The 23,590-nt window shown below is 44.0% G+C and overlaps 2 protein-coding genes across 5 annotated transcripts; one reads left to right on the plus strand and one right to left on the minus strand.

Annotated features, from left to right (window-relative positions):
• Nucleotides 1-711: 711 nt before the first annotated feature.
• COQ2 (coenzyme Q2, polyprenyltransferase) lies at nucleotides 712-15,151 on the minus strand. 2 transcript variants are annotated; one of them, XM_064651791.1, is made up of 8 exons: nucleotides 14,824-15,151; nucleotides 14,566-14,732; nucleotides 11,030-11,151; nucleotides 10,714-10,799; nucleotides 9,714-9,847; nucleotides 9,065-9,253; nucleotides 6,423-6,620; nucleotides 712-917 (listed from the first exon to the last, which is right to left on the minus strand). In XM_064651791.1, the coding sequence occupies exons 1-7, from the start codon at nucleotides 15,140-15,142 to the stop codon at nucleotides 6,465-6,467; spliced, it is 1,173 nt and encodes a 390-aa protein (XP_064507861.1). In that variant the 5' UTR covers nucleotides 15,143-15,151; the 3' UTR covers nucleotides 712-917; nucleotides 6,423-6,464. The 2 variants fall into 2 exon arrangements, with proteins under 2 accessions (XP_064507861.1, XP_064507860.1); XM_064651790.1 differs by lacking the exon at nucleotides 712-917 and having other exon boundaries at nucleotides 6,091-6,620.
• Nucleotides 15,152-19,166: 4,015 nt separating this feature from the next.
• On the plus strand, nucleotides 19,167-22,928 carry LOC135412840 (placenta-specific gene 8 protein-like). 3 transcript variants are annotated; one of them, XM_064651794.1, is made up of 5 exons: nucleotides 19,167-19,291; nucleotides 21,050-21,172; nucleotides 21,381-21,505; nucleotides 22,422-22,525; nucleotides 22,779-22,928. In XM_064651794.1, coding segments are annotated over exons 2-5 (339 nt in total). In that variant the 5' UTR covers nucleotides 19,167-19,291; nucleotides 21,050-21,063; the 3' UTR covers nucleotides 22,780-22,928. The 3 variants fall into 3 exon arrangements, with proteins under 3 accessions (XP_064507864.1, XP_064507862.1, XP_064507863.1); XM_064651792.1 differs by lacking the exon at nucleotides 22,779-22,928 and having other exon boundaries at nucleotides 22,422-22,529; XM_064651793.1 differs by lacking the exons at nucleotides 19,167-19,291; nucleotides 22,779-22,928 and adding an exon at nucleotides 20,788-20,888 and having other exon boundaries at nucleotides 22,422-22,529.
• Nucleotides 22,929-23,590: the final 662 nt, after the last annotated feature.

A 23,590-nucleotide genomic window follows, 5' to 3' on the forward strand; every position in this document is an offset into this window, starting at 1 on the left:
CTTATCTGAGAACACGGACAATTATTATATCTCACACACATTCCAATTTACTTTTGCATTTTTGACTCTGGAGGTCGGATTACTCGCCTTGGATTTACTGTAGGTTTTACTTCCTGGAAGCTGGAGCAAGTTGCACCATAAGACTTTTGTACAGTTTGTACATTTGTACTTTTGTACATTTGTACTTTTGTATATTTGTTCTACGTGAAAGTAAGGAAACTGATAATCTCCTTAGAGTCAGGAGCAATTTGACCATCAACTCAGATTTGAGCCAAACAAGACAGTGAGGTCTTAATAGCTTTTGGTGATTTTCTGAAGTCTGAAATGAGCTATTCCCTAGAATATTTTTCAAGGAAGGGCCAGGCTACTTTATTATGAATATAAATCTAGTGGCAGTAAGTTAACTTTTTTGCTTTATTTTCATGAGCTCCTTAAAAGTTTTCTGTAGACAGTCCAGGGTTTGCTTGCCACATCACACACACCCAGAAAACCCCCCAAAACCAGTGTCTGTGGAGGAGCACCCACATGGTGAAAATCAGAGTATCGGTGTTCCTGTGGACACAGCAGGCAGAGAGACTGTGGACATCTGTTGCCAGGAGTCAGTGTTCAAACACACCTCAGGCACTTGTCTGTACCTCAATAAAGCCGGCAATTGGCCTTATCAATGTGAAATGGAGCCAAGGTCACAAAGATAGTATTAATTACACATCATCACAGTTGAGCAACTATTTCTTTTATTGTCTTGTGCAAGTCATTTTACTGTAAAGTACTGCTCACTAAAACAGTAAATGGCAAAACATGGAAGTCTCTTCTCCATCACTTCCATTTTTCACTTCCTCCTGGCAGTCAGCATCTTGGGAAATTAAAGTTCAAAATGGTTTCCCTTGTTTTTTTTGTCAGTGTGTCAGTCGTTCAAGCTAAAGGAAGTGTGGAATAAAAAAGAAGTTATCCTCTACAGGGACACTGAACTCCCCAAGAAATCTTTCAGCAGCAGTTTCAGCACAGTTGAAATGAGTTGGGTCAGTTAGTTTCTTCCTCATCTTAGGACTTCTGCCAGATGTCTCTGTGGACTATAAAATTTGCATTCTTTGTGCCCACTATGAGTGATACATCCTTGTTCTGCAGCACCAGACCTTCAGCCTGTCCTTTGCCAAGACAAGAGCAACCTCAGCCCCTTCAGCTCCATGGACAACCTGTGCTTACACAGCCTCGGCTTTCTGCCCTGGGTCTTCCTCCTAAGGAGGAAGGAGGCAGGGAATCCCCAGTCCCTCACCTGACAGACACAGTCAGCACAATTCTTTCCAGTGGACTGCCAAACCTTTCATTTATTGCCTTAGTGCACCCACTGTGCAGTGTCATTTACTGCCTTATTGCACCCACTGTGCAGTGTCATGCACGCGGAAGTAGGGGGGGAAAAAGGATCCTGTCATCTCTAAGCAAATAAATTCAAGGTCCCTTAAATAAAGCACAACTGTAATGCACTTAAAATCTGTGCTTTCCTCTATTTTCTCTCAAGTACTTTTATTGCCATTTATACATATCCCCTGAAAAAGCAGTTAGTAACATGACAGCTTTTGGGGGAAAATAAGCTCTGATGAAGCTGGAAAATCTGTTTGATAAATATCTGGCCATGCTGCCGCATGAGAGGCAACACAAAATGCATGCAGGTTTTTCTATTAAGCAGCCACCTAATGCTGTTGAAGCTTCTCCTCAAAACACTCCCCTGATGCTATGTACATGCTGCTGCTTGCAAAGTTAAGCTGGAGGTAAAATTATTTCCCTTCTATATAGAATCATAGAATCATTAAGGTTGGAAAAGATCGCTAAGATTACGGAATCCAAGCTCTAACCCAGCACGGCCATGTTCACCACTAAACCACGTCCTCAAGTGCCACATCCTCACACCTTTTGAACACTTCCAGGGGTGGTGATTCCACCGCTTCCTTGAACAGCCCGTTTCAATGCCTAACCACCATTTCAGTGAAGGAGTTTCTCCTAATATCAAATCTAAACTTCACCTGGTACAGCTTGAGACCGTTTTCTCTCCTGTCACTTGTTACCTGGGAGAGGAGACCAACTCCCACCTGCCTACAACCTCCTTTCAGAGACTTGTTGAGAGCAAGATACTTTTCAGAGCTGAAGGTTCCAAATGCTTTGATGTCAGTCTAGGAAAAAAACCCAAGATCCTGTGGAATGGGCATTGCTTTCCCCACTGCCCTCACAGCTTGTTACAGGCTTGGTTCTGTTCTTTATGCAGATGAAGCAACTTCTTTATATTAGGTGTATTTCCTTATTACTCTACCTGCCATAGCCAAGCTCTGCAATTTAGAAGAACTGTGTTCTGCTGATGTAAGCATTCGGGAGTGGGTTTCATTTGTTTTTCATTAGGATGTGGATTTACACTTCCTCTTCCAGAAATTCAAGCTGTGTTTTTAGAAGTTTTGAACTTGGCATTGAATACTGTTTTTGTTGTCGGTTTCGTTTTGGTTTAATTGTACTAGACCTTTCTGCTCTGTTCAGACAAAATCACATATGTACAGCTGCCTGGAAGTGGCAGGAGAAGAGAAATACTGTAAAACAAATTGTCTCTTTTGTGATTTTCTTTGTAACTCTGGTACTGCATGTAGCACACTCCGTTAAAATTTGCTCTGGCCTTTTGCCTCTGCCACAAACTACAGGGAAGCACTGCAGGAAACTCACCTCTCCAGTACACCAGGAGCCTTCAGCTAGTACCTAAATTTCACATTATCCATGACCAGTTAATGTCCCCCTTTTTTCTCGTCTGCTTTGTTTTGAAGCTTAAACAGAGCTTGTCTTCACGGCATTTGTACTGCGAAGTGTTTCGAAATAAACTAATGGCCCTCTCCCAGCTTTTGCCAAAAGGAAATAACAAAGTGCCCACAAAATACATTCTCTACATTTTGCTTACCACACCAGTCCCTCATCACAACAGTTGTGCTTTCAGTGTCTCCCTTGAATACCGGCTAATCACAGTGCCATGCTGGTGCAGGTGATGTGGTACCTTAATTTTCAGCTGGCTTTTTAGTGACCCAGAGGATGCTCTGATCTTTGCACACAGATACACCTTTCTGACCTAGTCAAGCCCCCTTCTCATTAAAAATGAAAAATAGTAAGTTTCTGAACAATTATGTGATATGACTTTAAGTAGCTCAGATTTGGGAAGAGCTCACATCGTGTAGTGCCTTTGAACCAACTGTTGTCCTTTGTTCAATGCCAAGCCACGTTACCAGTGGCTGGCAACACGCCTGACCTGCTGCCCTGGTGGCCCCTGGGGCTGAGCTCCTGCCAGCCAGACCGGCTGGCCTGTGTGCTCTGGCTCAAGCTGTTTGCTCCCCGCAGCTCCAGAGCCAAGTACCTGCAGCAAATACTTTCAAACAGAGGGAAAAATCTGGCCCCCTTGCATCACCACCTCTATATTTACCAAGAAACACACAAATAGCAAAATCCAGGCACAGTTTGCCTTAGCTGACCCTGTGGAGAGTCCCTCCCTTGTCAAAGGTGAGCATGAAACCTCTCATGTGCCACTGTGTTAAGTGGGCTCCTAAGGAAAAGATCCAGCCCCACCATGAAGGGATGCCTTGGCAACCTCTCCCTGCACCCCTGCAGGAACCAGCACCCTACTTCTGTAGGGCTAATCCTGGACAAAGAGCTGTTCTTGCTTTGATACACCTTTCTATGAAGTACAATGGGAGCACGCGCAGGCAAAGGTTGGTGTTAGTTGCCCAGTTTTCTGGTCCACAGAGGAACTGGAAGTGTTTCAGTAGGCCTTTGCCAGGCACATCTGACCTTCCTGCTGCCTGCAAAAGCATTTATCATCTCAATATCCTGTGGAGGAACGTTTGGAAAAGGAAGATAACAAGAAAGGCAAGGTTTGACAGTGGAGGAGAAACTTCCAGAGGACAGTGTTTATTTATGCAAAAGCACACTACCTAATAATAAAGCTGATGCATAGAGACAAGTCTATTTGAGAACTTTTTAGTAGACTGTATCTAAATACAGCAGAGAGTGTCCTTGTGAAGATTAGAAATAGAATAGCTTGGGAATTAAAGGAGAAGATGCACCTACACCTGCCAAACAGAGTTTTACTCAGGAAGTAGCTCAGCTTTTTTTGTTTTGCACTTGAAAAATTACTTCTTATTTCCGTGTATTAATCATAAAATGCTCACACAAATAACATCCTCAGTACTATACAGCCTAGAACCTCAACCTTCCTTAGTTTTTCAGGCAATTAACCTAAAACACAGCTATGGCTTATCTTTGTAAAATGCCCTTTGAGATGAACTTGGAAAACTCCCACAGAAAACATGAAATGATTTTCAAGTTTAGGACATGAGGACTGTTTTGGAACTTCGATTTTTACTCTGTTTAGCTACACCTTCTTCTTCCTCTCATTACAAGACAAATGCTTGTGACAAGCCATCATTGAACGAAGGACACGAGTAGGTTCAAAGGCTACTCAAAGACACTGTAATGTATTAAAAATGGATGAATAACTTTTGCCACCTCTTAGAGATGATACTAAGTAGTATTAAGAAACTGATCCATCCTAACTACATCACAAGACTTTTTAATTACTAGTAAATAGTTTATAAACAAAGTTCAACAGGGAGTTGGATGCACCCAATTCTCCCTCTACAAAATGCAACTTCGTCACATAATTGTTTAGAAACATAATATTTTTAAACTTTTTTTTTAACTTAATGCTTCCTCCACCTCAAATTTATAAAACTTATTTAAGAACAATTTCTGAGTAAGGATTGAGGATGCCCTAAAAGCAGTCACACTTCCTAATATTTTCATGTATTTCTATCTTACATGCAGTCAGGCTGAAAAATCTACTATTTCTGATTTGCTTAAAATGTATTTGACATCACTGATGCAAATAGTAAAAGAAAAAGCAACTTTACAGGATGTACATTAAAATGAAGTGTTCAGAACTGGCAGTTCCAGCCCCAAAAAGGAACTTCTGTGACCAAAGCCATTGACTCATTAGATGCTTTCTTTTTCCTGCACCAAGAGCTGCTTCGCCTGTTCACCATCACTGGCAGTGCAAAATTACCCTTAGCAAACCCTGGACACATGGCTCTGGACTGCAAGGTCTCTCAGAAATACTGGTTTAAAAAAACCTTAAAAATATCATTTCCATCTTTGGAGCCAGAGCAGTACTGAGCCTTGTTATTGCTGTGACTACACACAAAAGTTGTGCCCTACCACTCAAGGAGGAGAGCAGACATCAGGAAAGGTGGTTGGGATACCATAATGAGCTTGGCAACCAAACCTTCTGTATCACCAAAGCACAGCCCCACATGCAGGCATACACAGTCACCCATGGAGAAAAGTGTGCTTGCGTTGCCAACCAGTATGGAAACTCAGGTAAGCTCCACTGTATCCTTATCCCAGAACAGCTGTGCCTGCTCCTCCTTCCACAGAAATCGACTTCACAACACGTCATACAAGCTCTTTAACACCAGGAGTCAAAGAAAAGGCTAAACACTGTGCACATGGTGGAACGGGGAGAGCATAAGCCAGTTGAAAACATGAACAGTTTTAAGCAATTTAACTGTTAGCCTGCACTTGCTATTTTTATTGTTTCTAGGCATCCTCCTAGAAACAAGTTCTTCCTGTAAGACTACAAATAAAACCAGTAGGCATAAGTCAAAACAAACGGAATGAAAAAATAGAAGTATGACAACACGTAGCATGACAAATTTGTAGCTCAGGGTCAGCCAGCAGTCATGGACACTCGGCAATAGTTCTGGGCTACTCTGTTTTTGTTCTAAGTCAGTAATCTGTGTTCAAGTCACTCTTGACAAACAAGCTCAGCCCACTCTGTGCAGGCAACTTCACAGAAGCCTGTTCTTTGCTGACAGCGGGTGCTTCTCACATGAAATCACAGCAAGAGCAAAAGGTAATCCTAAATACTTCTCTATTGACTTATTATGAACCTCACACACTCAAAAGTCCTGACTGCTTTTAGACATCTTAGGATGAAAACAGTTATTGCAATTCTTTCATGCAGCAAGCTCCAACTCAAACTGAGAATTATTCTTGTAATAAACCGGACCATCAAACATGTACAGGCAGATTTTATTTACATCCTGAAATAATTTTGCATTTTTGCACGTGCCATCACTAAGAGACATAAGTTTTGTATAAAATCTTGCATTCGGTCTTCAGAGCTTGACACAAGCTCTTGACACTACACAGGACCAGCAGAGCAGCTTCACTTATTGAAGCTTCTGCGGAGATTGAAGTTATTTACAGATAATCAAAACTTGCATTGTAGGGTAATCTCAACTGCATGATTTCAGAAACAAGAATGTTTTCACCAGCTTTTATAAATAAACAGTATAAAGCAGCTATATTTATATTAAAAGTTTTTTCCTTCTTACAGTACTTACATTTTAGCAGGACTAAAATATCAGTATTTATAATAATTTCAACTATCTGTTTTCTAAAGGCTCTTCTACATTTTTTAAGTCCTTTTGTTTCCACAAATTTCCAAGCACAATCCCTGTAAAGAGCAGAATTCCTACAGTACGATTTGAAGCAAATTTCTTCCAACAGTCTTCAGGCTTGTCTATGTCCAAAGTGTAAATCTGCAAAAGCACAGTGAAACATTACAGGATTGTTATTCTACAGACTCGTAAATATTGGATACATCACAAAATGACACAAAAAGATATGTAACTTCAAAAAATTATTCTTAAATTCTGAAGTCTACCCTTACCTCCACAAGAAACAGGTATATTCTGTGCTTAAAAAAGAGTTTTTGCATAACTGGCGTCTATGTTTGACAGATTTATTCAACATACAGCAGAAAAGCCACGGATCACATATGAACATGATTCCCAGACCGTCTCAATGAAAGAATATATAAACAGCTTGGTTACTGGTGTGTCCAGTTTGATATTTAAACGTGTGAAAATATCTGGGCATGTCAATAAGTCTTTTTGAGATCTTCCTTTGTAGGTAGCCACCTAATCCTTCAGTGGGAACTTTAATTAAAGATAAACCCCCCAGAACATGCCGACATCTTTCAATCCCTGCTGCAAGGTGCTGTCCCATGTTTCAGTAGAGGCAAGGCACTGGAGAGCCAGAAGTTAACCAGGCTAGATGGAAAGCACAGGAAAGTGCCAGGCCCTGCCTTGTCACACACAGCTGGTTCAGTCCAGTTGCTCTTAGTCATGTCCATTCAATTCCTTTGCAAACAAGAACCAGGACACCTGAAACAGCAGCTAGAACCAAGGCTTGGCTTACCCAACAGAGCAGCTGTTTGCTGTGAGTCACAGCTAAAGGTAAAAAAAAACCACAAGGAATAGCAAGAGCAAAGTTACTGAAAAATATTCCCAAAACCAAAATTTGGTGCAAATGTCTTGAGAATGATGACAAGAGGAAATGTTAAGCAAAACGAGTGAAAGGATTAATGGAAAAGTACCCCCTAAAACCTCAAACCTTGCAATTCAGCCTTTGAAAAAGTTAGAACATATTCAAGTAAAAGAAGTGAAACCTTCTCCAGGAAATGCGTTTCTCTGCCATTTGTGGGTGTACAGAGAAAACAGGGCTGGGTCCTGATCAAATAAACAGAAACATTGTTCACAAGCTTCAAAGTCGTGTTATCCACACCCGTAAAAACCTGTTAGCCCCTCAAACACTGTGAACTTGAAACACTGAAGTGACAAATAAAACTCAACGGCAGCCAAGCCATGAGAAATACTTTCAGAAACACAAAGAAAGTAAAAGATGTCATGTTTCTATCAGTGAATGTCTTGAGAGGGATATAATTTGTCATCATCATGACCCAAATTCCTCTGTCTCATGCAAAAATTCAGCGAATTAAGGAAAACCTAGCCCTCAAGCAGCTTACTCAGCTTTCTAAACTCCATTAAGCACACGATCAGAAGCCCTGAACAAGAAGATAAGCATGAGAATGTTTAAGCAGGATTAATACTAAAATAATCCCTCAAAAAGAAGCTACTCTGTGGTACACAGAACAGTGCTGCTCTTGTGACTTTGGCAGTCCACAGAGTCATGCATTCTCCATGAGTCACATTCAATAGCTCTGCATCCTCACTTATAAAAATCCTCCCTGCAGCAAAGTGATTTTCATTTCAGCCAAAACTACAGTGTGAAGCCTCTCTGACAATTCAAACTGTAAATGGTCATGCAGCTGACATAGTATTCTTTCCCTCATAGATTTCCAAGCACAATCACTGTGAAAGCAGTGGCTGAGTGCCAGACTACATCACCACAGGAATTCTCTTACTCAGAGGTGTGTTTAATATCCATTACCTGCATGAGCTCCACCCATAAAAATGTAACATAAGACTAACGTGCTTTACAAAGTCCACATTAACCACAGACTCCTCAAACGGCCAATGCTTTCAATAGTTGCAATACACAAAGCTCTGTCATCAAGACCAACAATTGATTTTTGTGTAGGCTGATTTGTTACTACAAAACTGTGCAACACAGTTGTTAGGATTCAGAAAGAACATGGTAGCAAGATCCTATCTGCTTCCTTTACTGACAAAGCCAATTTCTTTTTTTTTCTGTTATTCACTAAAATTTCTGAACTAATGCAACTGCAAGACTGAATCAGATTGTTCTCTGCTAGAAGAAGAACTGTGAATTAGAACTGTCAGTTACCACAAAATTATGATACTAACATCTGCTATCATAACAGCTGTATCAGAATAGTAAAATTTTTTATCTTGCAGGATATTGAGGTGGATTCTAGCAGCAGCTGCTACTGGGAGTGAGACAAAAACCATCTTGAGACCACAACTTAACGTGAGGGACTTCTTTTGGTTAGGAGCAGACTGAAACACAGTGCTCCACAATCTGTGGACTGAAGGTCTCTTGAAACAAAAGGTCTGCAAAAGGTACTTAAGAGAAGCAAGCTTATGGTCAGAAGATTTCAGTCCTCTTTATAGGAACTGGTTTTTTTTCAAGTAAATGGTGAATAGATGTGGGTTGAAAAGTGCTCTGATTTCTTATTAAGAACTTCCCCATGGAAAAAGAATGAATAAATCCATCAAACCTGGTGTGCGAGGTGAGCCCCTACAGCAGCCACAGCTGAGTAATACGGGAACGTCTGGTTACAATTCATCCCTGCCACGCACAAACTCAGGAGCATGGCAAGGCTGAAGCCACTGAGCCACTGTTTTGTATCCTCCTTGAACTGTAATGCAGTTGATTTCACACCGATCATGATGTCGTCCTTCTTATCCTAGAACGAAAGGATGGTTTAGCAAAAAAAAAATCCACAATTCAATGTCACTTCATAATGAAAATAAAAAGCGAGGCTTTGCTTAAATTCCCAATGCTTCTTACTAGGAATCCAATTTAAGTACGTTTGTAGGCCTCTACATTAAAATTTAAATTAGAAGGCTGGTCTTAGAGCTGCTTTAGCAGCCAAGAGCTAATACCAACATCAAATTTCTTTACACAATGCAAATGCATAAGAGTGCAAAGGACATTTTACTTCCATCTTTCTATCTGATATATAAAACATTTGCAAACAACAATGAAACACCAAAGAGCTGGGACTTCTTTGGTGCTGTTTTAGCTCAGCTGAGGCTGAAGAACTGCCACATGTTAGTTCTTCTCTTTGACAACAATGTTGTAATTAAACACACAAACTTGTGTATTTGAACAGAGAGATGTGAAATTTCTCAGTGTTACTCCACCTGATGTGCATAAATGGTATCGTACACCAGCGTCCACAGGACTCCAGACAAGTACAAGGGCAAACACACGGACCACTCACACGACCCTTTGATGGCAGACCAGCCAAGAAGGGCTCCCCAATTAAATGTAAGTCCTAAAAACACAAAGAGTTAAAAGAAAGAGAAAAAAGTTACAAGAATGCACATAATTAAATATTATTTGTTCAAGGGAATATCATGTCAGCACCTTTTTGTACAATACCAGGATCTCTATTTTTCTATCACTTACTTTCAGGCAAGTAATAAATATAATTAATTTGGCATTAAATACTCTGGACATACAAAGGAAAATACACATGCCACACATTTTTCCCTAATTTAAATTTGACTTCATTAGTGTAGGGAAACATTTGCACAGAAATATTCCAGTATACTCAAACAAGAGGACCAAAGTTAAAATGCCTAAATGTCAGTATAACAAAAGATATCAGCATAACTAACTGCAAAACACTACACGGCAGCCAACTGTGGTACTTCAAGGCTAAAAATGACAATTTTGGTAAGGATACCCTCTGAAGACAGCTGGAATGTGAAAGACAATGTACATAGATATGTTTCAGTAGCTCAGCCTGAAATACAAGCAACATCAGAATCTGTACTGGAGTTATTTTAGAGGATGAAGACTGAAATGCAGGACAAATTTCTATTTAAGAAAGGTTTTGAGATAACCCCAAAACTAAATCTTATTCTCAAATGGCAAATATTTATTTTCTTGCTCCCTTTCTTCCTCCTATCACTCCATCAAAACAAAGAATTGATTTCTAACCAAAAAACCCCAAACCCACACATCAACTCATGCATGTTATAAATTAAGCTTCTCATACAACAGAGCTTTGTCTATAAGGTATTTCTATTTTGATATAGTTATAAAAAATCAGATTGCAAAAGTATGAATACTAATTTGTAAAACACCCCAAAAACTACATCTGAAGAAAAAATAGTAAAAATATTTCCAGCTCACCCAAAACCAGCTGTGGCCAATACGTTATTCTCTTCATCAGAGGGTAGGTGACCACAAGAGACAAAGAGGCTGCTCCCAGAATGATACTGTAAAAAGTACCAAGAGGATTATTGTTTGCCAGGCTGAAGATTACTAGATGTAGTGCAGCATTATGGGAGCTGTATATAGTACTGAACTAATTATTTTACTTTAAAATACAATCCATTACTGATAACCCCCTCCCTCTGCTCCTAACACTTTTTCTGCTGAAAATGTCTGTGATTAACTCTGGACCCAGAATCAAATTTTAAAAACCAAAAGATCACTCATACGTCACCTGTAGTAATTCAGACACAGAAGCACACAGAGTGCCAAGCTAAGCTGTCCCCCGAGAAAAACAAAGGACTGAAAAGTGGAGATATCTCCAGCTGCCAGGGGTCTACTTGCTGTCCTTGCAACCTGAAAAATGGAAATTATGTTAACACCAAATCCCACACAGAATCACAGAAGGGTTTGGATTGGAAGGGGCCTAAAAGATCATCTAGTTCCAAGCAGGGAACCTTCCACTAGACCGGGTTGCTCAGAGCCCCATCCAACATAACACATTCCAAAGTACCTTTTGTAACTAACAGTCACACTATTGGCACGTAAGTGTGAAAATAAGCAAAAACAGGTCACAGAATGCATGAGATGGGGTTCCTTCAATGATAAAACACAGAAATACATCAAGGATTTCTAAGCAGCAGTGCCTGTAACCGAAGTATGAAGGCTTTAAAAACTAGTGCAGAATTGAGGTGCCACTTGTATGGAGTGAGGCTGATTAGAAACACTGCAGACATCTTGCATATGAATTTTTTCACCTTAGGGAAAAAAAAAAATCAGACTTAAAAAGTTGTGAGCTAACTATCCTGATTTCAAATGGCGCTTCTGTGCTTAAATGCTTTAATATGATTACCATGTAAAATCTGATGAAGATGCAGAGCTCCTCAAGAACACACAACCATAGCTAATGGTTATGTACCACCAAGCACTTCTGTGCAGGCAGAACTGAGGTCAGGCTTTGCCTAATGATCTCAGAAGGCTGTCTTGTAATGGCCTGACAGCATTGATTTTGCTCTGAGGTCATTGAGGTTCATACTGGTAAGTAAGCAGATTCCAGGAAGGCAACTCCTCCTCCCTACCACCACAGTAGCATTTGGAGAGTTTTTCAACCAAGAATGGGAAAAACACACTGAGAGCATTACTAGAAGAAGGGTGAATGGTCTAGCTGAGAGAGAAAGAGTGAGCAGTAAAGCTGATACAACAGAAATTATGGGAAAAGACATGTCTGAAAATACTTGAAATTGATGATGTTATCACATTTTTTTTTTATACTCTAAAGCATTGCAATTTACATCCAAACAGCCTGGCAGGTTTAATTTTTAAATTAAGTTGGCTTGGAACTATGAATAAGGCCATTAAGTATGGCCTTAATAATCTTTTATTGCACGGATTCTGTAAATGCAGCAGGGAAAAGAACATCAAATATTTGCATTTGAGTAACTGATGGGCAATTTAAAACATTTGTTTTCTATTTTCTGGGGAGAAATGAAAGGGCCCTAGTTCTATTCTTTACATTTGTTTCTCTCTAATGGGATTTTCAGAATCCAGTCCCATCGATCTAGGGTTAATAACAATGAAAAGACAAATAATTTAATCCTAGTTGGGATACAGAGGAGTTCCAAAACTCTGTCTGGAATAATAAATCATACAAGGCAAACTGAAGAAAGAAACAAATATCAGAAAAAAGGTAAAACTATATGAATGGTGAGTTACTTGCCAAAGGCAACCAATTCCAAAAAAACACCAAATGACTGAAATTCACCTCAACATGAGGAAGAACTTTTTTACACTGAGGGTGGCAGAGCCCTGCAACAGGCTGCCCAGGGAGGCTGTCGAGTTTCCGTCTCTGGAGACATTCCAAACCCACCTGGATGTGTTCCTATGTAACCTGCTCCAGGTGAGTCTGCCTTGGCAAGAGAGTTTCACTGGATGATCTCCAGAGGTCCCTTCCAACCCTAACGGTTCTGTGATTCTGTGAAATTGTGCATGTTGATGAAAATAGTGTAAAATGTCTATTTGAAGAGGTTCAAAAGCCAACTTGTTACAGAATATCATGTATGTATGAAGTGTCTTACATATGCTTTTGCAGATTAAACATTCACTTAACATATCTGTCACCAATTCCACTGCACATTGCAAACAGAGATGGGACATTTCACTTAAAAAAACCATTTACCAAATAATAAATAACACAAAATCTAACCCCCAAACCACTATCACCAACACCAGCCAACATCCTGCTGTTGACTCAGCTTCTCGCACTTGTGTTGAAGGCAGCCTTTTAAGGTACATCAAAAAAAGCCAAGGAGGCAATTTTTAAACCTTTACATCTCACCACACCACATAATGGAGAAATTAAATCACTATACTGAAAATTCCCTCATACTAATCACATCCCCCCCCATCAAATATGTTTAGCACAAGCAGTTGTTAGTATCTTGCAAGATCTAAACCATCCAAAGCTGCCACAAAGCCTGTACTGACTCATTGCCTTCCCAACAATACAACAGTGCTGTAGTAAGAACTCCACATGCTGGATTGGCTCATTATTCTGTCTCTTGCCAGCACCAAAACCCAAAACCAGAGAAACAGTATAGGAACAGAAAACAGGACCAGCAAACAGTGACACATCACCAAGATACTTTTCAACACCTGACACTGGGCACTGCCTTTTGCTTATTTCCTTCTCCTGAACAAAAAGGAGATGATAAAAGAAAAATACAACATAATAGAAGGGGATTAGCTCTAGGTTGGGCATGATACTCTAAATAGCCATTCTCATGAAGAAATTAACAATACAAGGAAACACTGCTCCAGAAATTAAGGGGGGGGGGGGAAGTGATTCTTAGTGCAGCAAAAAGGTGTTACTTGTTTTGTTGTCATGCAAAACAATGCTGAGAAATAAACTTACATACTACCTACAGCTGACAACTGCATGTGTTTTATCCCATTTGGAGGTAAGTACTCCAGACGACTTATTACAGTACTAGAGAGAAATGTTATACAAAACAATTTCTACTATTTTAGGAAGAAATGCAGACAAATTAATTGCATGCATCTCAGAGAGAAACATGGAGGAGATTCTGAACCTGGAGCCCTATGATTGCACTCAGCAAGGCAGCACTGGTGATGTTCATGTACTTTGATGCCTTCAAGATCCCTGGCGCCTGGCTAAAAAAGCCCCATCTACTAAAATAGCATCTGTTCAAGTGGAGTCTTCCTCTCTGGAGACATTCCAAACCCACTTGGACGTGTTCCTGTGTAATCTGCTCCATGTGACCCTGCCTTGGCAGGGGTGTTGGACTTGATGATCTCTGAGGGTCCTTCCAACCCTAATGGTTCTGTGATGCTGGAGATGAGTGGACATGTGCTCGGTTCACTGAATCACAGAATGGTTTGGGTTGGAAGGAGACCTTTAAGAATCACCTAGTTCCAACCCCCCTGCCATGGGCAGGGACACCTTCCATCAGGCCGGGTGGCTCAAAGCCCCATCCAGCCTGGCCTTGAACACCTCCAGGGATGGGGTGTCTGTCCACAACTTCTCTGGGCAACCTGTTCCAGTGCTTCATCACCCTCACAGTAAAGAATTTCTTCCCTATATCTAAGCTAAACCTACTGTCTTTCAACTTGAACCCATTTCCACTTGTCCTGGCGCTACACACTCTTGTAAATAATCTTGCCCCATTTTTCCCGTAAGTTCCCTTCAGGTACTGGGAGGCAGCATCGATCAGCATTGCCCACGTCTCTGCAAGCCCTCGGGGGCCCCTCTACCTTTCTGTCAAAGTCGCTATCCCACATGTCATTGATGGTGCAGCCGGCGCCCCGCATGAGCACGGCCCCCACGCCGAACAGGGACAGCATGTGCCAGTCCGGGAGGCAGCCGGGATCGGCCGCCAGCCCGATGCTCCAGGTGCATGGCAGGTACAGCAGCCACGTCCCTGCGGGGAGACAAAACCCGCGGGTGGCGTGAGCGGGGGGTGAACGGGAGGCCGCCGCGGGCACGGGGGCCCCGGCCCTCCCCGCGCTCACCGGCGGGCTGGTGCAGCCGCATGAGCCGCAGGTAGGGCTGCAGCGGGCCCGGCGCGGCGCGCACCAGCTCGGCCGCCGAGAAGCTGCGCGGCCGCGGGTGCTCGCAGGGGCGGCGGCGAGACAGCAACAGCGGCGGGGCTGCGGCGAGGGGCGGGCGGGCAGCGCAGAGCCAGGTGGGGCCCCGGAGCCCGGCGGGGCCCCGGCACAGCCGCGACAGCAGCGCTGCCGCCATCTTGGCCCCGGCGGGGCGCCGTGACGGGACCCCACGCATGCGCAGCGCCCGCGGCCGGGGCTGTGGCGAGCCGGGCTCCATTGTCATAACCGGGACATAAGTGTTGGTGTTTCAGCGTGTTTGTCGTCTCCCAAACCTTTCCACGTTATATCGTTAATGAAAAAAAAAAAAGCAAATAAAATGCCCATGGCAGGAAACAGGTTATCTTTAAGGTCCCTTCTAATCCAAACCATTTTATGGATTTCCGCAGGAAATGGGGAAAAACCCGGACTGGATTTTGGCCGGAGTACGGAATGGGGCAGAACCCGGACTGGATTTTTCTGGAGTACAGAATGGAGGAAAACCCGGACTGGATTTTTCTGGAGACTGGATTTCCCCCCCCCCAAAAAAAAAAAAATTAAGAAAAAAAATGAAGTGTTGGACTTGCTGATCTCAGAGGTCCTTTCCAACCTGGTTGATTCTATGATTCTATGTGAGTGGCCTAAAATGGAATAAACTATTTTCTGGTTGCAACTGCTCTGTAAAGTACAATGGTAGACTGCATAATTCATACTTTGTTCTTTGCAGAGAAAGCAAAAAGGTGTTAACAAAATGTGTTGTTTTTTTTTTTTTAATCTGTGCTCCTTTATGTTCATCAATATTGCATTTACTCTAGTAAACTGGTGAATATTAATTTCAGCTGAATTTTTCCATTATCTGCTTGGAAATTATCACAGAATGGCTTAGGTTGGAAGGGACTTTAAAGATCATCTAGTTCCAAACCCCGTGCTGTGGGCAGGGATGCTTCCTACTAGGCCAGATTGCTCAAAGCCCCATCCAACCTGGCCTTGAAGACTTCCATGGGTGGGGCATGCACAACTTCTCTGGGCATCCTGTGTCAGTGCCTCACCACCCTGACAGGAAAGAATTTCCTCCTAACATCTAATCCAAACTTACCCTCTGCCCATTTAATGCCATCCCCCCTTGTCCTATCACTCCATGCCATTGTAAAAAGTCCCTTTCCATCTCTCTTGTAGCCCCCTTTAGGTACTGGACAATCGTATATGGTCTCTCTGGAGCCTTTTGTTCTTAGCACCTGGAAAAAGGCTTTACAGGGTTGGTTTTGTTAGCACATTTCCTTTCTCCCTAGCTATTGAGATGTTCTGCTTTTTGCTTCTTGCTGTGGCTAAGAGATACACACTTTGCAGCTGACCATGTCTCCTTGCAGAGCCACTTTGCAGACTTGGAGAAGCCACACATGAAGGGGATCGGAGCCACCAGCCAGCGGCAGAGCTGGCTGGTTGTGCCCTTGTCAGAGACTGAAATTGTTAATGATTTATGCATTCTAGGAGACTTTTGCAGGCTTTTGACTTGCATGATGCCTCTGATGAACAATCAGGACCCTCCCTCCCTCCAGTGCTGGAGGTGTGAAGTCCTGAAAAGGCAAGAACTGACCTTGCAGGCTTTTGACTATTGATACGTCTGATGGGCAATCAAGACCCTCCCTCCCTCTGCTAAACTTGAAAGGCGGGAACCAGGCGAAACACAAAAGACACAGCACAAGGCCTAGAAGATGCCTCAGGTGGACTAAGCCCAAAAAAGGAAAACAACCCCTCATGCCAGGGAGGTGCCAGAGCATGCTGAGGGTATATAAACTGACTGGTGACTTTGAGAATTTGGGGGTTCTCCTTCTCCCCCACCGCCTGCGAATCAAGACCATCGCTCTCAAGCATCGCTGGATCCAGTGGGCGGTGACTATGTCCATTTCTTTTATACTCTCAGCTTCTCTTTTCCCTTACTCTCATCCTGGTTTTCCTCTCCCCTAAACAGTTTCTCCCCCCCACCAAAAAGGGGTTCTTCTCTTTTCCCTTACTCTCCCTGGCTCTTATCCTGCCTTTCTCTCCCCTATGCATTTTTCTCCTCCCCAGAAAGGTTATGACAGCACCCAAAAGTGTTAGCTTACCTATTGATTATGACAGCACCCAAAAATGTTAACTTACCTGTTGATTCAAAATTGTTAAAATAAATCTTATCAATATATATTTTCATACACCGATTATTTAGTGTCGTTTCGCTTTAATCCACGCCAAAGGAATTTTTGATAAAACCTGGGTTACACCCCCCCCCCCTCTTTTCCTGCGGCGGGTCGTAACAGCCCTGTGGTGAGCTCTGGCCAGAAACCACACCAGCTGCAACAGGAGGCAACTGGTCCTCCTGCCCAGCTGGGCAAGGGTGGTGCTCTTGCTGTGAGTTTTAGGAGTTCACAGTTTGGTTTCACTGCTGACATTTTTGCTGGGTTTTTTGTCTGACTTAAATGCCAGATGAAGGGAATGAGCTGAGGTAGGTGTTTATGATGGACTTTTTATTGTCACAAAGAGCAGATGCACTTGATGAACCAGGATTGCATATAGGAGTGGGTGGCCTTTCTGTGGAAGAAAAGTATTTTCATGGCTTGATTGCTCAGACAGTCAGTGTCACCCCAGTTCTGAATGGAGGATGAGCTATTAAAATCCTTAAAATGCTGGTGATGAGTGCTTTTTTAAAATGTGTTATCTCCCATACTGGCTGTGCATTTCAGCTTCCCATTTCCCTCCTCTCCTAGACCAGCTGGTATTTGCTTGAGCCAGTGGGATGTCACGTATCCCCTCTTCTAGGAACTACAACTTTTTGCAAACCCCACTTCCCACAGCCTCTTGCAATGTTTTTGGAAAAAGAAATGAATCATTTATGATTCAGCTAGGGGGTGGCCAGGCAGCCCCATCTTAAAGCAGGGAGAGCCCCAGTTAAACTTTGGAGCTGTTGGAAGCCGAGGGAAGCATTCCAGGGCACGGCTCACTGTTATCTCAGGACTATTGTTAAAAGATTTCCTTTAAAGCACCATAAATCCCAGCCTGTTATCAAAGCTCCTAAATTGCGGTTTAATTGAATTTCCCCTTTCCCTGTTCTTGTTGAGGGTGAGAGAGGAGAACACACCATCAGCACTTCCTGTGGGATGCACTGAACTTGCCTTGCTCCTGATCAAGCACTTGCTTTGATCTTCTCTGGGCTCTCTGAACACTCTGTGCATCCTGCTGGGAAGCAAAAAATGCTGTCCTGCTGCCACAGATTCTCCACATAAGGTGAAAGTGTATCCAAAACTTTCAGTGACTAGCACAGGGCTTGAGTGGTTAAATATTTGGGGCATGTTAGTGAACAAACAGTAAATATTAGAGTCTCAAAGAGGGAAATTGATATGTGTATGGTAAGTACTTGGTTAATTTTAAAGTGGCTGGGCTACATGGCTTGTGACAAGCACTTAGGGAATCAGCCTGATTTTTCTAGAAAGCCTCCACGTGGAGTGTATTTACTATGTCAGAAATTAAAACCCAAATGCATCTGCTGAGAAGGAGCAGGGAGCACACCGCAGATTGAGAAGAGGATTAAAATCAAAGGTGTCATTGCTCCCTGTTGCCTCCTTGTCTGGGGCTGAATGGAAGTGTAGTAGGATGGCTGGGGCTGGGGCTTCCCCTCATGTCAGGGTCATGGCACAGAGTACTGACCTGTGGGGAGCTGCCCCTTGGTGCAGGTGGGTTTAGCTGCTGCTGGCTTTGACTGAGAGTGCCTTGTTTAGTCCCCTGCATCAGCAGGCTGGAGCAGGGGCTGTTCGGAGCTCCACAAAGAGTTTTCGATCACCCAGAACCCCCTGACACCGCCCCTTTTCCCACCACACTGCCCACCCACCATTGCCAAGCCTGGCTGTTAAAGCAAACAGGTCTGCACCAACCCCTTTGTCCAAAGCTTTTTCCATAAGGAAAGGGAAGAGCTCAGAGTGAAGCAGTCGGAGGTGCTCTGCCGTTAGTCTGGTCTGGGATATGAGAAGTACAATTTTTCTGGGTGGAAAAATGTTGGAAAAATATCTGTCCAAATGAACGCACATCATTCAGAGCTGTTCTCCCCTGAAGAGCAACAACGTGGAGGTAGAGTTAAGGGAATAAAGAATAGACAATAAACGTGTAACTTTTTTTATTTTTTAAGATGAATAATTAAGTCTGGGAAAAGGAAATCTGTGCTCTGCAGGCTTATTAAATCTGTAACCCTAACGACAGGGCACATGTCCACACCACCCCCTTCAAGTTACCTCCCACCCACTATACTTGTTTGTTGGCTGCCAATAAACCTCCTAGTGTGAGCAAGTTTAGTTTCACCATCCCCAGAGCTCTTTCTGCAGGGTCCCGGCTGGCAAAGAAGTGTGCTCTTACAGAGGCTGCTCATCAGAAGGTTGGTTCTCTTAAAGCATGGAAATATTAATAACTTGTTAGCCTGGGAAAGTGGGATAATAGTAAATAAAGTAAGGATTTTTTTTTTCCTGCTTAGCACATAATTTAAATCAAACAATATTGCAAATTCTACTTGGGGAAGGGGGAGGCTTTTAAAAAGCTATGCATGAAAGCTGAATTCTGTAGCAGTTACCTTTTCTTTGCTGCTTTCTCCTGCTGACAGAATTGTATAACTGTGTTAAAGGAATCTGACTGGTACTTTACTCTCTGTTTAAACCGGGCTGTCCTGCCACCAGGTTGGATATTGATCACTTCTATAGGTTGATGCCTGGTCTCCCTGAGTGTTTGCTGTCCCTTCAATGGGGTATGCTATTGGTGGGAAGAGCAGCTTCATGCTGCAGTCTTAATTTTTACAGCTAAGAGATCTGTTTGCATGTTTGCAGCTAAGAGAGGAGAAAATAGGTGAATAATATTCGTATACAGAATACTGTGCATTTGTAAAAGTGTAGAGAGATTCACCACTTGTTGGTAGCAGGGCTGTGGATCGGCAGAGGGAAGCCCTCGAAGGCATCACACGCTCACATTTCCCTCTGGACACACTTGGTACTGCCTCCAGCTGCATTTCCTTCCAACTCGGGACCTTCTGTGATTTCTGTGATTCACACCGGGCTTGCAGGCTGGCTTGTGCTGCCAGGTGAAGGCAGGAGTGGGATTTCTGGAGAAGCATGGGTTAATCCAAAGGGCGGAGAGTACTCCCCCTCCCCCAGCACCCCCTACTTAATTTCAGTTTCTATTCCGGCTTTTGAGCTCAGAAACTGCACAGGGAAGAGCTTTATTAGCCAGCGCTGTTCTGCCTTTGCCAAGCTGCTGTTTCTAAGAGATAAAACAAACCAACCGAATTTGTAGAAAAAAGACTTCTTTTAAGTCTTAATAGATGCGAGCAGGCAGTTTATCTTATCTAGAAAAACCTAGCCCCAAAGCCAAACTTTCTTTGAATTGTTATCTAAGACTGTTTTGCACTTTTTTTACTTGGGCAGGAAGATAGAAGCAGAAAGAGTAGTTATTATTATTATTATTATTATCATCATCATCACCACTATTATTGTCATTACCATAATTATTATAATTATTACTATTTTAGGTCTGAGGCTTACTGTTTTTCAAGATTTACTTTCTTGCTTAACCACAGGAAGGCAAGGAGAGGGCATTAGACTTGGGACACAGCCTTGAATTTCTGTCTTTTTGACTCTCTAAGACAAGAAGCTGGAGATACGAGTTTTCTATAGTATCTCTCTTGCGTGGAGCCTGGCTTTGGTATGAGGAAGTGAGACCACAGGTGCTTCCCACATGCTTTGGCCCCATGCCAAAGCCATCTTGTGTAAAATAAGCCAAGTTCAACAACTGAAATGCCCAAGTCATTCCCTTTAGCTTGGGTTCACTGCCTAGCCTGGCTTGGCTCAAGGGAAATCAGTGAGCTGTGTCTAAGCACTAGCGAAACCTTTCTGGGGTGGAGTGGGGAGTGCCAGTGGCCTGGTGCTGTTTTGAAGGCTGGATAAAGTGGTAGAAAATGCAAAAGCATTGAAAGGACACAAATGCAGGTAAGATACGGTTGTGCTTTATCACCGCCAGCAACAGCAAGAGAGCTGGGCAAAAGGCAGCCTGCTGAAGGGTGACGGCCCACAGTTTGGTTGGAGGTTCAGACCAACCACAGGTGTTTCACTAAGTAACCTGTTTGCTGTTCCCCACCTGTCTCTTTCAGAAGAGCATCTAGGAATGGCCTCCCAGACGATCGTGACGATCCAGCCACAGTATGGCATGCCCGCTGCCTCGAGGTGCATTTGGCAGACGGGGCTGATGGACTGCTGCTCGGACTGCGGCGTCTGTGAGTGCTGTGAGAAGTCCCCTCTCCTGGCCCTAATCAGGGCCTAATCAGGGGTGTGCTGCAGTCAGTCACACACCCTCGAGAGACACTTCTCTTGCCCCTGCTGCTCGGCTTGGTGGTGCAATGGCTCCAGCCATGTAGCCTGGTTCTCCCAGTTCTGAGTGGGCAGGCAGATCCTCACCCCCTGCTGTGTTTCTCCCCCTGCCAGGCTGCTGTGGGATGTTCTGCTTCCCCTGCCTTGCCTGCCAAGTGGCCGGGGACATGAACGAGTGCTGCCTGTGTGGGACCAGCGTGGCCATGAGGACCCTCTACCGCACCAGATACAACATCCCGGTCAGTGGGTAACCTGCCCCCTCACCCTACTGCGAGGCTGAAAGGCGAGGTGCCCCCCAGGGAGGTGGTGGATTCACTGTCCCTGGAGGTTTTTAAGATGAGACAGGATGTGGCACTTCAGGCCATGCTCTAGTAACCACGGCAGTGTTGGATCAAGGGTTGGGCTTGATGATCTGGGAGGTATTTTCCAACCCGGTTTATTCGATGATTCTATGGGGGATGAGCACAGGGCAGCAGTGCTTTCCCTTCCCCATTGTTTTCCCTTTTGTATCCTGCATGATGCCAGAGCACGGAACAGGAGCTGGGACATCCTCAGTTGAGCTGATCCCTGCGCTGGTATCCAACAACACACATAAATTGGACACAGCTCCTTCACTGGAGGCAGTGTCCTGCCTTCAGCTGCTGCTGACCACAGTAGCTTGCAGAGCCTGGGCTGCTGCTTCCTCCTTTGATCTTTGAAAGATGGGCGAGATTAGAGATAATTGTGGGCAGATTAAAGAATAGATGAAATTGGTTATACAGGTAAGGATCTGTAATCAGATTTGGGAGAAAGGTGGACAGTACATATGTGAAGGGTTTACATCCTGCAGGGGGTGGACTGGTGCCATGGCAAGTGCAAATCACGGGGGCCCAAGTTCACGTTGCCCAAATTGTCTCTTTCTATGTGCATTTTTGTCCCCAGTGTGAACCTCCGAAGCCAAAGGGGAAGTAGCTATCCACAACCTGCACAAAGGACTCTCTTCTTCCTTTCCATAGTGCCAGGGTTTCACCAGCCCTGGGCTTCAGTGTCTGCTACCCAGGATGCTGCAGCCAGCCAAGAAACAAAGAGCACGCGCCCTGGAATGGGATTAACATTTCCTTGTCTGGAACATGGCTTTTGGGAAGCCTCTGTCCCTAACTAATTTCTTCCTAACAGGGGTCCATTTGCTCTGACTTCTGTGTCACCCTGTGGTGCCCTGTGTGCTCCGTTTGCCAAATGAAGAGAGACATCAACCGCAGGAGGGAGCAGGGCATATTCTGGTAAGCTGGGGGTGCTGGTGCTGGTTTATAAAGCTGCCCTCACACATGGCCAAAAGGTTTCCCAGAGTGTCTCCTACTGACACAGGGTTGCTGCAGTGGGGAAATGGCCATGGACATGTGAGAAAAGTGACCTGTCCTACAGCAAGATGTTGCTGGGAACCTCATGCAGGGTGGAGAGGGAAGGACTGGGGGACACATAGTATGTGGTGAGGCACAGCCCTTTTCCCTGACACTCGTCTCCTATCCATTGCAGATGGATCCACGCTGCATCCTGTGGAGCTGCTGGCAGGAGTTGCCGCTGGCCTGGCTGTTGGGAAATGCTCCATGTGGGGCTTGCCTTGATTCAGTTGATTTCCCCTTCCCTGAGTAACACCAGCAATAAAGTTTTGAGTTTGTCTTCCTACCTCTGTCTATGTCACTCTTGTACCACCTGAGAGGACCCGCCCTTCTCCCATTTCATCCACCTCAGCAGCCCCTGGTGCAGCTGAGATTTCCCTTGCCTGCTGCAGAGAAAGATTTTCACGAGTATTTTGTTATTCAATCAGCTTTTAGAAAGGATATAGAATACCTGGGAGGAGTCAGTGTTGCTCATTCAAGTTGTAGAAGTTGGACAAGTGACTATGACTACAGGGTAGAGGTGGGGCTTCCTGCAGACAAGTGACATCTGCAGGCCACCCAGTGCTGAGTTGCCCCTGCTGTGGTGGCCCAGGTGGCTGTCCAGGGCTGCTGGCCAGTCCCACATTTCTGAATATAAAAGCATGGGGATTGGGGCTGCCTGGCACCAGCCTGCCTCCTGTGTTGCAGAGACACGCTCCCCGACGGACCCTGAGCATAAATTCCCACCCACCTGCAATTAAAATCCTGACTGGGTCATGGGTTGGCCACAGCCTGTCCATGGTCAAACCCTGTTGCCTTCCTGCATGACCTTTTAGAGTCCATCTGCCTGCACTGGGCTGTCAGCCCTGCACTCCTGTCCAGGAGGTGGAGGTTGCATCCACCCTCTCTCCATCACTCAGAGAAACACTAAAGAATTTTCAATCCCTGCAAATATTCCCCAGCTTCACT

Source organism: Pseudopipra pipra, chromosome 4 (genome assembly GCF_036250125.1).
Source record: "Pseudopipra pipra isolate bDixPip1 chromosome 4, bDixPip1.hap1, whole genome shotgun sequence".
Taxonomy (NCBI): Eukaryota; Metazoa; Chordata; class Aves; order Passeriformes; family Pipridae; genus Pseudopipra; species Pseudopipra pipra.

Coding starts and splice junctions, on each gene's coding strand:
- COQ2 (XM_064651791.1), bottom strand. CDS start 15,142: ATGACAATGGAGCCCGGCTCGCCACAGCCCCGGCCGCGGGCGCTGCGC. Junction 14,733..14,823: donor GCGGCTGCACCAGCCCGCCG/GTGAGCGCGGGG, acceptor GTCTCCCCGCAG/GGACGTGGCTGCTGTACCTG. Junction 6,621..9,064: donor GGGCTCACCTCGCACACCAG/GTTTGATGGATT, acceptor GTGCTTTTGCAG/ATTTACACTTTGGACATAGA.
- LOC135412840 (XM_064651792.1), top strand. CDS start 21,064: ATGGCCTCCCAGACGATCGTGACGATCCAGCCACAGTATGGCATGCCC. Junction 21,173..21,380: donor CTGCTCGGACTGCGGCGTCT/GTGAGTGCTGTG, acceptor TCCCCCTGCCAG/GCTGCTGTGGGATGTTCTGC. Junction 21,506..22,421: donor GCACCAGATACAACATCCCG/GTCAGTGGGTAA, acceptor TCTTCCTAACAG/GGGTCCATTTGCTCTGACTT.